This window comes from Pelodiscus sinensis, chromosome 10, assembly GCF_049634645.1.
Source record: "Pelodiscus sinensis isolate JC-2024 chromosome 10, ASM4963464v1, whole genome shotgun sequence".
NCBI lineage: Eukaryota > Metazoa > Chordata > Testudines > Trionychidae > Pelodiscus > Pelodiscus sinensis.
The window spans coordinates 7,112,688-7,128,937 of record NC_134720.1 but is presented as its reverse complement, the minus strand read 5'-3'; the positions used below and the strand labels follow the sequence as shown (position 1 = coordinate 7,128,937).

Below are 16,250 nucleotides of genomic sequence, written 5' to 3'. Positions count from 1 at the left end.
CCGGGGCGCCGCCGCGGCTCCTCCACGGCCCCCAGGGCGGCCAGGCGGAGAGGCAGGGGGCTGACGTTCCCCAGGTGGTGCCAGGCAGCCTCGAGCCATTGCTGGCAGGCTTGCAGCAGCAAGTCCAGAACGTGCACCAGAAGGTGCAGGGCGAGCCGTGGCTCCATGTTGCCACCTGCGGCGGCCCCCCCGAAGGGAAGCACCGACACAGACGGGCACAGAGACCGACGCTTTGCTGTCCCTCGGCGAGGTTGGCAAGCAAGCAGGAAAAGCTGAGAACCGGCTGTCCAGGGGGGGTCCCTTTAAGCACGAGCCTCAGATAGCCTCAGACAGCAGCCACACAAAGCAACTGCTGACCTGATGCCCTGCCAGAACCGGTTTCAGCTGCCCTTAAATGCCCCCCTGCGTCCAATCAGTGTGGACGCGCTAGTTCGAACTAGCAAAACGCTAGTTCGAACTAGTTTTTAGTTCTAGATGCGCTAGTTCGAACTAGCTTAGTTCGAATTAACTAATTCGAACTAAGTTAGTTCGAACTAGCGCTGTAGTGTAGACGTACCCAGAGAGAGAGAGAAATATCACCTTCTAATAAAACTGTCTCTGTGGAGGTCTTAAAAATACCAGGCCTGATCTTACTCCTCTGAGAGTTATGCTGTTGTTCCTAAGGTATCGCAATCTGGCCTTTCATAGGTTTGCTACAAAAAGAGTAACTGGGACTTTTTTTTAACCTGGATGTGAGTGATTATCTGGAGTTTAGCAGATGGCGAAGTTATGTGAGGAAATGGAGTCTGATCCTCCTCTGGTGAAAATGGACACGGTGCTAGTAAAAGCCCATGAGATGTTTAAAAGCAGTTTGGTAGAGGTTCCAGGACATAGCCAGTGGTGGAAAATATCAGTAAAAAATGCTAGGGCAAAAGCCAGAAACAGTTGTGTACTCACAAATCCATCTCTGATGAACTGAAGGGTTTTAAGTGACACTACATAAAATTACCTAAAAGTGTAGGGTTTTTTAAGTCATGTTATTTTAAATGCCAGTTTATAAAGGATTAATAAATGATTAGAACCAGAAATTCAGTAGCTTGCTTATAAACAAATCAACTTTCTGTTGATTTGCTTATAACCATCTCTCCTGTGCACTGCCTTATGTCTTAGTCACGGCTTTTCATAATTTGTTAAACCTTTATTAAGGTTGTTTTATGAAAAGTGACCAGAAGAATCAGCAGTCATGAGAGGAACTGGCTGATAAAGGATAAAAATGGCGTCCTTTCCATGGGTTGAGTATATTTCATCTGGAGTGTTTGATATGGAAAAGAATAATTGACTGACTACTGTGGAATAATTTTACCACTTCAATATACTTTTCTATTTCTCCTGTCTTGCTCTTCGTTACCAAGGGCATTAATGCCACCTCTTAATATTTCAGCTGTTTCCCCTCAGATCCTTTAAACTCTTGTTTGTGGTATTATTTCCATAGCAACCAGTTATGTCAATAAGCAGAACATTTTATCAGCAACAGCATGCGCTCCTGTGGGAAAAATCAGGGGAGGGTCAGAGTTGAAGTAACAAATTAATTTACCATTAATCGGTGAATTTCCCAGCAATGCAACTTTTACTTCCCTTGGAGTAGGAGCAGGTGGGTTAGTGCCAAATCTGGCTTATGCCAAAGCACTGAGGAGAGGTATCCAAGAGTACAAAAAGGTATTGATTGCATCTTTGTGCAGATGCTCTGAGATCATCACTGATCCTCTGCCTGGCTGAAGTACCTTGCTCTCCTCAGTGGGAAACAAAACTCTCCCCCTACTCTGGAACTCTGCCTGTCTGTGTTGAGATGTTTCCCAGATCACTAGTGCTTACTAGTGGAATATGTGGGGAATATGTGGTCCAGTCCCACATCAGTTATAAATTAACAATAGACACAAAGCAATGCAGTGATCAGTAAGCCAATGCTCACACAAAGGAGGATCATGGAATGCTTCCTTCAGTTAAGGATTTTGCTTAGGAGAAATGTAATCCAGTACTAGGCTATTTATGCTATGCTTAAAAAAACAAAACAAAACATGATAAGCAGCATCTAAAAAAAACCCAGAGACTGAATCACTCTGACGGCTGTATTGTGAACTAGCAACACGAAAGCAAATATTGGTGGTGTTGAGGTAGGGTAAGAATTGTACAGCCTCTCTTGCAGAGGGAAAAGAGCATCTTAGCGTGTGGTATATTAGGGGCCAGCTACATAGCTGGTGTAAATTGACATAGCTCCATTGACTGCAGGGGACCTGTGCCAATTTGCAGCAGTTTAGGATCCAGCCCTCTGCTTTCAAAGCTTTATAACAGTAATTATATTGCTTTTCAGACATGAAAAGCTACAAAAATCAGCCAAGTACATAGATTTTATTTCCATCCATTTTGCAAAATGACACTTATAATTCATTGCATATTACTTCTGACTAAATACACAAGCTCTTGAGTTCTGAAGGAAACATATATATATATATATATATGGCTCATTCGGGAGAATATTTCCAACCCTCCCTGCTCCCCACACATGTTTATTTGGTAACAGACAGACCGTGCCTAGTGTGTGTGAATCAGATGATGGAATAGTGTTTGGATTAGGGTACGTCTAGACTGAACATCTTTTTCAACAGAGGCTTTGTCAACAGATACTCTCGACAAAGCCTCTGTCGAAAAAGAGAGTCTAGACTACAACCAGTACTGTCGACAAACCAAGCCGCTTTTTCGAAAGAGAGTGTAGATGCTCTCTTTTGAAAAAGCACAGTTCGCATGCAATAGTGCCTTTTTTCAACAGAGTACTATAGAAAAAAGGCATTATTCCTCATAGAATGAAGTTTACTGCCATCGACAAAACTGCCGTGTTCTGTCGACTTACTGTCAACAGAACGCGGCAGTAGTATAGATGCAGGAATAGTTTTGTCAACAAAACCCTGTAGTCTAGACACACCCTGGCTGTGTCTACATTGGCATCCCTTTCCGGAAAAGGGATGCTAATGAGACACTTCGGAATTGCAAATCCGCGGGGGATTTAAATATCCCCCGCGGCATTTGCATTTACATGGCTGCCGCTTTTTTCCGGCTCGGGGTTTTTGCCGGAGAAAAGCGCCAGTGTAGACGCGATTCTCCGGAAAATAAGCCCTTCTCCGGAAGATCCCTTATTCCTACTTTCAAGTAGGAATAAGGGATCCTCCGGAAAAGGTCTTATTTTCCGGAGAATCGCGTCTACACTGGCGCTTTTCTCCGGCAAAAACCCCGAGCCGGAAAAAAGCGGCAGCCATGTAAATGCAAATGCCGCGGGGGATATTTAAATCCCCCGCGGATTTGCAATTCCGAAGTGTCTCATTAGCATCCCTTTTCCGGAAAGGGATGCCAATGTAGACACAGCCCCTTAGTGTCCAAATGGGGAGATGTCATTTTAAACAGATACTTTGGGTTGTTTGGTAGAGACCACAGCTAATCTGTGCTTTGCCATTGCTACTCTATTTTCAAAGAAACCTGTTTGCTCTAAATACTGAAAATGAAAAAAAAAATCGGATCAGATTTCTCATGCAACACAACCAAGCAGAAAGGAACATAGGGCTGCTTAATGAGTTTTGCATTTTAAGCCCACAGATGTTTCCAAAATAGATTTCCATGGTTCTCAACCTTTTTTCATATTGAGCCCCAATTATACATAAGAGACTCTGATCTAGCCACAAACAAAGGGAGGCAGTTTGGTGCCCGGAAGCCTGTTGGTGATACATAAGTGCTCGCAACCCCATGTTGAGAACTGTAGTCTAGCCAACCACAAGAGATTGGGATTGATGCATGGGGCAAAGTTGTACAGCTGATACTATAGTGAACGTCAAACTAGGTAATTATAATGATGCTTGATGGCTTTAAAATCGGAGCAGAGTCTTCCATTTGACTAATAGCCTTGCATTAGGCCCATATGGCCTAGATCCAGCCTGTACTTAATCTATGCTGAGATGTTTGCAATGCGGCAGAGTGACGTCCTATTGGATTTGTGCTCCTAAGATACCACTACTAGAAAACTGATCAAAAGAAAAAAATTATGGATATTTTATGGGTAAGCCAAGTTTAGATCTACAAGAGTGATGTGGAAGAAGCTGAAGAAATAATTTCAAAGGGATGCAAAATGGCTAGATAATTACCTAATAGGTCTGAAATGGTTTAAGTCGAGTGCATTTGCTGAAAAGAGGCCTCAAGATGTCTCTATTACAGAGCCTTGGAAGTTTGTTTAATGTTCTATTTTGGGAGCTGATAAAAATCTGCCTTTCTACCAGTGCTCAAGTTTGCAGCTAGAGGTAATTAGAAAGGAGTCAGTTGATTCTACAAGGGAAAGTTTCATCATGTTCAGAAAGAACTTTCTCAATAACAGACCACCTTTACAGTGACACATTTGATAGTGAGCTAGGGCCAGAGTAATGTGGGGAGAGAACTCATATGAAAAGCTATTAGAGTACATCCGCAAGATTCTGGGACCCAAAGAATCTTGGTGTTATATTTTTTACAAGGAGGTATAAGGATCATCGGGCAGAGCTGGGGAGCAGTATGGAAACCACAGCCATTGGGTGGCAGGCCTCCCTCTCTCTCTGGGTCAGGGTCATGACCACAGCTGGTCAGAAGACTTCAGCTGAACCATGTTCTGCCAAAATTGAAATGTGTTGCAATATCTTGTTGATTTTTTCCCCTGGAGACTTAGTTTGATGGGGAAATATTGGAACACCACATTTGTGGGTATCAAAACAACCAAACCACATCACTGAACAAGTAGCAAGAGGCCTAGTTTGAAAGAGAACCCATCCTGAAAGAGAACCTAGTCTGCTAAGGTATGTCTACATGTGATGGAGCGCCGCAGCCCTGCACAGTAGCCCCCACCGCGAACGCCCTGTTTACTGGATGGGGGGCAAGATACTGGCATTATGCCGGGTGCTCGTGGGCTGCAGAGCACCTGGCAGCCCCAGGCACGGTGGCCCAGATGCAGCACAGAGGGTAGAGCCACGCATGTGACATTGGGGCGGCATCACGTCAGGCGCCGAGGGTGACGGGAGATTTAAACACCGCCTGGCGCCAAGAGGGTGTGTGTGTGTCGTCGTGCTCCAGCGAGGCCCCCATGGAGCAACGGGGACTCAATCCCAGAGGCAAAGCCAGGCTGTTGAGCCACCGGAGGTCCAGGTAGGCCCCGGACAGGGGCGGTAGAACCCGTGGGGGAGAGGAAGCAGCCCAGGGCAGGGCAGCATTGCGCCCGCGGGCTGACCGGTTTTGGCAGGGATCCCCCATCAGCCGGACCGGACCAGAGAAGGTCCACGTCTTTAGGGCCCTGGGCTGGGGCCTGTGAGTGAGGGCAGGCCCGGACCCCCCTCTCTCCCCTCACCCTCGAAGGAGGGAGTGCCTGGCGATTCAAGAGGGAGGTAGCACCCCCCCACACACAGCTACGGGTGAAGGCATGGCACAGTTAAAGGTGTAGGCAGACTCACTATAGGGAAGATCGGGATGTTCTGAAGGGGTCAGAGTAAAGACATGATGGCAGACCGGACTGGTCACACTACTCTACAGTGTTATTTCGAAATAGCTTATTTCAAAATAACGCATCTACACACAAAATGGATTTCAAAATAGCTTTTTGCTATTTCAAAATAGCATGTCCACACTGAGTGGACACTGAATAGCATTTAAGTCAGGCCAGAATGAGGTCCGGCAGGGCATCAGATCAGGAGTTCCTTTGTGGCTGCTGCCTGAGGCTATCTGAGGACTGTGCTTAAAGGGACTCCCCTTCCCCTGGACAGTCAGTTCTCAGCTTTCCCTGCTTGCTTGCCTACCTCAATGAGGGACAGCAAAGCATTTTGTCTCTGCATGCTGTGGTTGCCCTCACATGGGAAACCACAGCACTCTGTAACATGGAGCCTGAGCTGCCCCTGGGCACTTTGGTGCTTCTCTTGGACACGTTGCTATGAGCCTGGTTGCACTTTCTGCAGGCTGCCATCCAGAAGATCCATTGGGGGGCTGTCAGTATCCAGGAGGCCCTGAGGGAGAGTTTCCACTCTGAGGAGCACTAAGAGCCTCCCTGGTCTGCCCCATTGGGGGCTTGTACCTCATTCCTCCCTCACATCCTTCCACTTACCCCTCCCTAACCCCCCTTCCTGATGTCAAATAAAATACATGTATTTTCATGAACACAAACTCTCTTTATTTAACAAAACTGGAGGGGTGGGGAATGAAACTCTGGCGAGACTGGGGAAAGGAGGCAGGAGAAAGGAAGAGAGAGGGTGGAGAGGGGAGGGGGAAATCTGGGAGGAGGGAGCTGGAAGGGGAAAGCAAGGGGAAGAAGCGAGAGGGGAAGCTCAGGGCTCAGGGTTGGGGGTCTCACCGGACCAACTTGATTTTCATGCAAACCTGCTCCTGGATTCGCATGTGGCCTTTGGTGGCCAGGCTGGCAGCTATCCTGCCATAGACGGTCGCGTTCCTCCATATAATGCAGAGATCATGGTCATTGGGGGAATCCTCCCCAAACCTGAATAAGGTTCATGATCTCGACCCTGGACTAGGAAGGTGCCCGCCTTCTCTGGGCCCTGTCAGGCTCCTGGGAGCTGGCAGACTGCTCCTGGGGAGTGGTGGAGTGCAGGCTGCCAGTTGCTTGCTGGCTTATGTTTTGGGGCCACTGGGTCAGGGGCAGGGACTGCTGGCTCTGGGCTGGCAGGCTTGGAGCTGGCATAGGCACTGTGACCTGAGTCTACCCCTTTAAGGGCCCCGGGGAGGGGGAAGGGAGAGGAGTGTTCTTGGTTGAAGCTGGAGTGGCCACCAGGGTACCCTGGGAAGGCTGGAGGCCTCCTATTTCGATATAAGTGTCTACACAGCACTTATTTTGAAATAGCAATTTCAAAATTGGCGTTATTCCTTGTGGAATGAAGTTTACCAAATTCGAAATAAGCGCTCCACTATTTCGAATTTATTTCAAAATAGCGGTTTGGCTGTGTAGATGCTAGGACAGTTATTTCAAAATAACTTTGCTGTGTAGACATACACATTCAGAACAGTTGCCTTGCAGCACTCTGCTAGGGCAAAGCAGCTCCACACCTATGATTTCTGGCCATGAGAAGGTTCCCCTTGTATATGGTGATGCTGAGGCGTGACAGAACTGCTTCCTACACCTCAGCCTCATGAGTGTCAGCTGAGTTCATGTGGCTGAGGAAAAAGGAGTATGGGTGGGGCATCCCTCCACTGGCCGGATACCACACGGCTGGAATGGCTGCTGCAGTAAGTTATGATACACTCAGTGCAGCACGGCCCCAAGGTAAGAAAGGGGCAAAAGTGCTTATGCCTTTCAGAACCACTTGTGTGACGTAACCCTGGAGGAAACTTGTTGCCAGGCTGAAAATGCAGGCAACTGGTCTCTAAGGGTATGTCTACACTACAAAGTTAGTTCGAACTAACAGACGTTAGTTCGAACTAACTTTGATAGACGCTACACTAGCGCTCCGTTAGTTCGAACTTAATTCGAACTAACGGAACGCTTAGTTCGAACTAGGTAAACCTCATTTTACGAGGATTAAGCCTAGTTTACGAGGATTAAGCTGAGTAGACCCTTAATTCGAACTAGTGGGAGGCTAAGGCTTCCCAGGTTTCCCTGGTGGCCACTCTGGTCAACACCAGGGAAACTCTATTGCCCCTCTCCCGGCCCCAGAGCCCTTAAAGGGCCACGGGCTGGCTACACAGTTTGTGCCAGTTGCAAGGCTGCCAGCACCCTGCCAGCAGACCCTGCACCTGCCACAACATGAGCCAGCCATCTGAGGCCTCCCAGCCCTCCACTGCTCCCCAGGACCAGCCTGGCGGTTCCCAGGAGCCTGCCCGGGGGCGCAAAAGGCGGGCACCCGCCTAGTCAAGTGTGGAGATCGTGGACCTCATCGAGGTTTGGGGGGAAGCCTCCAATGTCCACGATCTCCGCACTAGCCACAGGAACGCGGCCGTCTACGGCCGCATGGCTGCCAGCCTGGCCGCCAGGGGCCACCAGCGCAGCCGGGAGCAGGTCCGCTGCAAAATTAAGGACTTGCGGCAGTCCTACTCCCGGGCCTGCCAGCCAGGGGCCGACCTGGAGGCCTGCCCCCACTTCCACGCCCTGGACCGCCTCCTGACCGTAGTGTCCAGCCATGCGGTCAGCCTTGGCAGGAAAGCCACCCCCTTCCGCTCACACAAATTGTGGAGCACACAACATGCCGCCACCACGGGAGGGATGTTGTACTCGGCCAGGTCCAGACGGGTGAGGAGGCATCGAAAGCGGGCTTTCAGTCGTCCGAAGGCCCCCTCCACCACGATGCGGGCCCTGGTCAGCCTGGCATTGAAGGCCTGGCGGGAGGGATTGAGGTGTCCCGTGTAAGGCATCATGAGCCAGGGCTGCAGTGGGTAGGCGGCATCCCCCACCAGGCACACGGGCATGTCCACGTCCCCGACCCTGATGTGGCGGTCGGGGAAGAAGGTCCCGGCCTGCAGCCGCTGGCACACGGAGGAGTTGCGGTACACCCGGGCGTCGTGTGCTTTGCCGGACCAGCCCACATTAATGTCCGTGAACTGTCCCCGGTGGTCACACACGGCCTGCAGGATCACGGAGAAGTACCCCTTGCGGTTGACGTACCGGGACGCCTGGTGTTCCGGGGCACGGATGGGGATGTGCGTCCCGTCGATGGCCCCCCCCCGCAGTTGGGGAAGCCGAGGGCGCCGAATCCCCGGATGACGGCGTCCGGGTCGGCGAGGCGGACCACCCTGTGGAGCAGCACCCGGTTGATGGCCTTGACCACCTGCGGAGAGAGACACAGTAAAGCGCCAGTCAGTGGGGCACCCGGGTGGCTGGGAGCGTTCGTGCCCTGGCAGTGCCCCGCGCCCCACTCCCGGAAGCAACCCCCCTGGCAGCGTGTAGTACGGCTGGGACAGCCCGACCCCTCCGGTGCGGGGCGCTTTCGCCTCCTCCCGCCCCCCCCCCCTTTGTCCCTGGGGTGGCCCATCCCCTCCTCGCAGCCCCTCTCCCCCCCGGCTCGGTGGCCGATGAGTGCTGTACCTGCATGAGCACCGCTCCGACGGTGGATCTCCCCACGCCGAACTGGTTCCCGACGGATCGGTAGCTGTCCGGCGTGGAGAGCTTCCAGAGGGCGATGGCCACCCGCTTCTGGAGGGGGATGGCGGGTCTCATGCGAGTGTCCCTTCTGCGCAGGGCAGGGGCGAGCCACTCGCAGAGCTCCAGGAAGGTGTCCCTCCTCATCCTGAAGTTCTGGGTCCACTGTCGGTCCTCCCAGCGCTCCAGGACGATGCAGTCCCACCAGTCGGTGCTGGTGTCCAGACGCCAGATACGGCGGGGTACGCCGGTGCCGGGGCAGGGGGCTGACGTTCACCAGGTGGTGCCAGGCAGCCTCGAGCCATTGCTGGCAGGCTTGCAGCAGCAAGTCCAGAATGTGCACCAGAAGGTGCAGGGTGAGCTGTGGCTCCATGTTGCCACCTGCGGCGGCGTCCCCGAAGGGAAGCACCGACACAGACGGGCACAGAGACCAACGCTTTGCTGTCCCTCGGCGAGGTTGGCAAGCAAGCAGGAAAAGCTGAGAACCGGCTGTCCAGGGGGGTCCCTTTAAGCTCGAGCCTCAGATAGCCTCAGACAGCAGCCACACAAAGCAACTACTGACCTGATGCCCTGCCAGAACCGGTTTCAGCTGCCCTTAAATGCCCCCCTGCGTCCAATCAGTGTGGATGCGCTAGTTCGAATTAGCAAAACGCTAATTCGAACTAGTTTTTAGTTCTAGATGCGCTAGTTCGAATTAGCTTAGTTCGAATTAACTAATTCGAACTAAGTTAGTTCGAATTAGTGCTGTAGTGTAGACGTACCCTAAGTTACCAGGGAGATGGCACAATCACATCCTTCTCTTCCACCTCCTCCTCCTCTTTCTTCCTTTCCAGGATTGTGAATGGGGTGAGATTTAGATAGGTGTGCTCTAACCATGCCTGCCCTGCAGGCAAGATGGGTGGAGATAGACCTGTCGCACCCTAGTTTGAGGATCATTCTGCATGGTGCTGTCTGAGTGCTTATAGTGAGGCCTGCACCTGTGCAGATGTAGAAACTTGGTCACTGATAGAGCTTCTACAGTGATAGTTAGGTGCCAAGTCATTTTAGGGGCCTAACATTTTCATTGGCAGCAGAGTGGGGTGGTGGAGGTGGAGGTTGGGAATGCTGTTGGCATCTAAGTGTTGGACGTAGGTGCCTAAATTCCTTTGTAGAGCTGACCCCAAATCGTAGGAGTGAGAGAGATGTTCCTAAAGCACCTTGTCTGAGATGATCACAGAGAAAAATTATACATTGATCTCAGATATTGTGGTGGTACTTTCTTGTATACTTGTTTAAAGACCCTAGCTAAACCGCATTTGAGTGAACAAAGGTAAGGAACTATGTCATTCTTAGTATTAGTAGGGTCTACCATAACACAAAGTAATAAATCCAGTTGCAAGATTCGCATTTCAGTCTTGGTTAGTTATATAGGTTATGTGGTATTGTTTCTTTTCCCTGGTTGGCTCACTTACTTACCTAACCCACATGGCACGTATTACAGATATTACAGTGAAACGTGTAATTTGAAATTTGTGCCACAATCTACCTCAGTGAAATTCCCTCAGAGGGCAGAGGAAAGAGTGATGGAACTAGACATTACAGCAGCCATTTCAAATGATAAACTAACTGCTTGGAAACTGAGAAATTAGTGGATGAAGACACCCTGGGGTAAGTTTAAATAATCAATACGTCTGAGGGTTATTTTTTTGGCAAACAAAATAGAAAAAAGGTAAAATCATTAGGTAAGTTATTCGTTGTGAGTTATTCACCCGGCAATGTCTGCACTCTTTCAGAGAATAAATACCCACTTCCTTTTGTCTGTCCACACAAAGCATCTGCTATTCCTCCAAACTAGCTCTTTACAGTGCTTCAGTGGGATTGCTATGCAAGAGTGCATATCATTAAGGGAGCTTCATGGTCTATATTGAGGGGAGAAGAGTTCTGGCTGAGATTTCCCCAGTGGGTAGTGAATGTGCAAATCTCTCAGGCTTCTCTGATAGCTGCAGACCCCTATTTGATTCCTAAAGTTGGGGAAGTGGGGGGGGAGAAGTGGCCAAGGTAGAAATCCTGTTTTCTAGACATTTGTTTTAGCCCTGGGCTGTTATCTGAAGATGATTTATGCTCAAAGCCTTTCAAAAGAATTGATATTTTTATATATGCCTGATCTCTCAATATTCTTGTACTGTTGCCAGCTCTTAATACTCATGAGGAGTGGTAATTCAGTTACTATTTAAAAAATCAACCTAAAACGTGAGGAAACAGAATTCTAATTTGACCTTGGTCTTTTATCCAAAGTCAGAAACTGTTTGTCTGAAAATGTGGTAATTGCAAGATTAAATTCAATCCCACTGGGAGGCTGAGAAAACCTGATATGTATCTGTGCCGACCTAAGTAGAATTGAAAGAAAAAGAATGTACAAAACCCCTCCATACCTCGTCCTATAAAGAGCTTTATATTAAAAAAAAAGTATCTTATATTTCTGGCAAACCAATTTTAAATGAGCAAGTAGGACCACGTGCCCTGCTCTGATCTTAAAGGCACTAAATGGGGTTGAGTTGCAACCTTTGAAACAGTTTTTGCAGCCTTCAGTCACAACACTCAGGACTTATCTACGCTATGGAGAAGATTGACGCTGCTGCAGTCGATTTTCCGGGGTTCAAATTAGCAGATTTAGTGAAGACCCACTAACTGAGAGAGCTCTCCTGTCAGCACCAGCAGACCTGCTCCTTAGGAGGAGTAAGGGAAGTTGACTGGAGCACGTGCTCCCATCGACCTCCTGCCGTGTGGATGGTGCCAAAATGCAATTTAAGATACTTGGACTCCAGCTACGTAATTAACATATCTGGAGTTGGTGCCTTAAGTCGACTTTCCCCTTTATATTGTCTCAATGAAATCATGCATCCTACTCCCATTGACCTTGCTCTACCAATAGTCCATTGGTGCCAAAGGGTTTACTCATGGAGCAATGTGTTACTCAGCATGAGTAAGGATGTCAAATCTGGTCCATTGATAACATCCAAAGCAGGATGCTGGTCTTGTTATTACTCTACATTGCAGATCTTTGTTTCATTCTCACCTCTGCCACAGACTTCCTGTTCAGTCTGTTCAAGTCATTATTATTTAGCCCCTCTGTACTTGAGTTACCCATCAATCAAATGGGGATACTACAACTTCCTTTGTCTTGGCTACTGAGGCTGGGGGGTGGGGGAGCAGGAGCAGGAGCAGGAGCAGGAGCAGGGACTGTTGCTTACTAAATGTATGGGCAGAACATAGTACAGTGGGACCTTGCTCTCAGTTGGTGCTTCTAGGCACTTCTGAAATACAATAGCAATAATATGATGGGGCTCAAGTAAGTCAAATCTTTTCCCTGTATATCTTAAAGACACTGGGGGGAGAAGAGCTGTCAACTTTTGCTGTGATGCACACACGGAGTGTTACTCCAAATGACTGTAAACTTCTATGGAAGAAGAGTCCAGGCTTGTCACTTGTCTGTGTGTCACTCTACAGCTAGAATGTCTGAGTCCGCCCATGGAAACAGATATAATCGCTGCTGAGAGCTCTTTTTGTTCAGCATATCACCCTCTTCTGGCATCACTGGAATTCGCAGTCTTTGACCATTCAATTGTTTACATTGTCAGTCATTTTGGCTTGCATGGGTAAGGCCCTGCCAAGAATCCTAAGCCATTATGACAGCAGAGGTAACTCATCCAACTACAGCTTACTTTACAGCTAATTTGCATGTAACAGTGTTATGGGTTGTACAGAGGAGGGTGGGACTACACAGGTGGTGGCTTACTTGGCCCAACAGCCAGACTCATACACCAGCAGGGGCTTTCAGTTACTAGTTACAACATAGTAGTAGAAATGTAGCCATGTTAGTCTGGTGTAGCTGAAGCAAAATGCAGGACTATGTAGCACTTAGATGGTTTATTAGATGATGAGCTTTCGTGGGCCAGACCCACTTCCTCAGATCAAGTAGTGGAGGAAAATAGTTACAACCATATATACCAAAGGATACAATTAAAAAAATGAACACATATGAAAAGGACAATTCACATTTCAGAACAGAAGGGGGATGCGGGGGGGGGGGGGGGAGGAAGGAAGGTAAGTGTCTGTTAGTTGATGTTATTAGAGGTGGGGAAAGTTAGATGTCTGTGAGCTAATGGTATTAGAGGTGATAATTGGGGAAGCTATCTTGGTAATGGGTAAGGTAGTTGGGGTCTTTGTTCGATCCGCCCCCCCGGAGAGTGTCAAATTTGAACATGAATGACAGTTCAGAGGATTCCCTTTCAAGTGCAGATGTAAAAGGTCTTTGTAGAAGAACGCAGGTGGTAAAGTCGTTGAGACAGTGTCCTTTCTGGTTGAAATGGCAAGAAATAGTTTTTTCTTTGTGATCTTGTCTGATATCTGTTTTGTGGGCATTAATCCTTTGGCGAAGTGTCTGAGACGTTTGTCCAATGTACATAGCAGACGGACACTTTCGGCACATGATAGCATAAATTATATTTCCTGCGCATCAACTAACAGACACTTACCTTCCTTCCTTCCCCCCCCCCCCTTCTGTTCTGAAATGTGATTTGTCCTTTTCATATGTGTTCATTTTTTAAATTGTATCCTTTGGTATATATGGTTGTGACTACTTTCTTCCACTACTTGATCTGAGGAAGTGGGTCTGGCCCACGAAAGCTCATCATCTAATAAACCATCTTGTTAGTCTTTAAAGTGCTACATAGTCCTGCATTTTGCTTTAGTTACAACATAAACCGCTTAAATCCAAGCAATATAAAGTTAAGGTTGATAATCCATCCTCATCCTATTGCATTATGCCTGGTTATTCTGGTGTGCACAACATACAAGGCAAAATTATTCTTTCTGATCTGAACTAAAGATTGCTATTGCCTGCTCTGGGCTCTGTGCCCAGGTGGAAAGGATATTAACCAATAACGATTGTTCTGTGAGTACATTGCCTGGGCAGATCCACACTCCCTTCTCTCTTTGAGCCACATTCTAGGCTGATGTAAATCTGCTGAGCTGCAAGGAAGTCAGCGCTCTACTGACTTACACCAGGGGAGGATCAATAAGCTATGTGCAGGCTAAACATCGATCTAAAAAAGCATGCAGATGGATTCAGAGTGTCCTCACAAGGACATCACTCGATTTAAGTTGGTGCAAGTTTTGTGTTCACAGAAGTCATGTTATAAAACTCATTTATCTTATTCTAGCTGCATAGATCCAAGAGGGGTTCCAAGGTCAGTAGACGGGAAAGAACCTCAAGAGTCAAGTCCCCGGTACTCATGCAGATAGATACAGTAGTAACCCATATCGGTTCAGCCACGGGTTCAGGCTGGTTTCAATCAAATGCAAATAAAATGTTCTGATCACATTGCATATAAAATACTGGCCATCATAACATTCCATATGTTTACAGTGAACTGGGCTGTCAAAATTCAGTAAGAAATATAAACCAATTCTGCAGGTGACAGTAAAACATAGGCTATGTCAGCTGAATTATCGATTTAGTGAGTGTTGCAGTAGCTGATGCTAGGCCCAGTGCTATATACTACAATCCACATTTTGTGTCACTAAGGAGCGCAGGCCTTCCACAGCTGCACCATTCACTCCCCTTAATCCAAGTACAGGTCAACAGAGCCATGATCTGTAAGGTTTAGTAGCCATTTATCTTTACACACAGAACTTCTCCTTGGTGACCAGCGTATGTGGCTTCTAGGCCAATTTCATAGTTGTCATAGCAACTCTGTGTACTGAGGAGAAGGTTGGAAGTATTGTACGTTTTATCCATGAACTAGATCCATTCTGGCAGCCTTGTGTCACCTAGCTATAGCTGCTGTTTCACTGAGCTCCTTCAAGCACCCTAAGCAAACAGGTGCCAAACCTAGTGATTTTTCTTATCCATCTTTCTCACTGTGTAGATGGAGCCATGATGACACAGAGGGTTACATGACCAAAGGGAATTAATTTAGAGATGGAAGGCGAATGCAGGCTTCCTTCAGGGCCATACCAGGCCCATAGGCCACGGTTGACATTGCCGCAAAACCTGAGGTACCCGGACTGTTGTAAGTACTGACACGTGACCTCTGTGTCAATGGTGTGGATGGAGACCTCTTTCAAGAAAAGGTGGCACTGAGGAACTTCTCACCTTTGTGCCCTGAGGGTGATCGCTAGGTTGTTCTCCCGAGTCCGAGGCAGGGTGAGCATTTTTTTCTGTAAGGATGAGCTTCAAACGGAGGCCTCTGTCCCTGTGTGTGCTGGGCTTGAGTTTAGCATAATGAGGAAAATCCTGGGATGAATGATGTTCCCCTAAACACCTGACACATTGCGAATGTCCATCAGAAATGGGGATCGCCTCCCTGCAGGAGGCACAGCGATTAAAGCCTGGTGAACCAGGCACGCCAATTTTTTTTTAATCTAACAACAACAACTATCTAACTAAGTAACTAGCTATAAAAGTAACAATGGGCTAATAACTACAAACTACTAAAAACTACCAGAGAAACATCAGGTAAAGCACAGAACTGTGGAGCTCCGTCTCAGGCCGAGGGCAGCTGAGAAGGAACTGGAGGGCTCGGGTTGTGCATGTCCGGTGCCTACTAGTATGGTGTGCGCCATTTGGCGCTGTGCATGCATGTTCCGTGCAGGGACTACTTCAAAATCTCTGATCCAGGCACCGGGATGGCACCAAGACCCAAGCGCGGAGCATCCATGGGGACCTCTCAAAGAAGAAGCACTGTTAGAGACCCAGAGAAATAGTTGCTGAATCCATGCTATGTATTCTCCCCCCAGAGGCAGCATCATCACTTATTCAGCCACTGCCACTCAGGACAGCCAGCAACCAGATTAAAACTGGTGATCAAGCCAAACTTTTCAGTACCCCATCAGTGTCTCTGCCATCCAGACATGTGTTGACTTCTAAAGAGTGACTTCTAAGAGGTCCTTTAACGGGTTTCATTTTGTTTGGCTTGTCTTTTCTGCTCTTCAAGTTCTTCCTTTGCCTGAGATTTTAAATTTTTTTATTGATTCCCTTAAGAAAATTCTTCTGGTTTCCCAAAATACTCAATCCCGGAGGAGAGTATTTTGGAGAAAGTGTGGGCCCAGGCTGCTCAGGTTACCTGTTACTTCCAGTCATTTGAATGTAGAACTG

The 16,250-nt window shown here is 48.1% G+C and overlaps 1 protein-coding gene across 1 annotated transcript; it reads right to left on the bottom strand.

The window, feature by feature from the left end:
• Positions 1 to 1,483: 1,483 nt before the first annotated feature.
• On the bottom strand, positions 1,484 to 10,578 carry LOC142830830 (uncharacterized). The gene is made up of 5 exons (XM_075938364.1): positions 10,568 to 10,578; positions 9,884 to 9,937; positions 9,059 to 9,378; positions 8,317 to 8,801; positions 1,484 to 1,522 (listed from the first exon to the last, which is right to left on the bottom strand). The coding sequence occupies exons 1-5, from the start codon at positions 10,576 to 10,578 to the stop codon at positions 1,484 to 1,486; spliced, it is 909 nt and encodes a 302-aa protein (XP_075794479.1).
• Between the last annotated feature and the right edge of the window lie 5,672 nt (positions 10,579 to 16,250).

Bases quoted from the DNA above. Each gene is read 5' to 3' on its own strand.
- LOC142830830 (XM_075938364.1), bottom strand. The intron at 9,379-9,883 runs GTAACTTAGGGT...GGTGAACGTCAG, and splicing joins GTGATTGTGCCATCTCCCTG to CCCCCTGCCCCGGCACCGGC. The intron at 8,802-9,058 runs GTACAGCACTCA...CTCTCTCCGCAG, and splicing joins TCGGAGCGGTGCTCATGCAG to GTGGTCAAGGCCATCAACCG.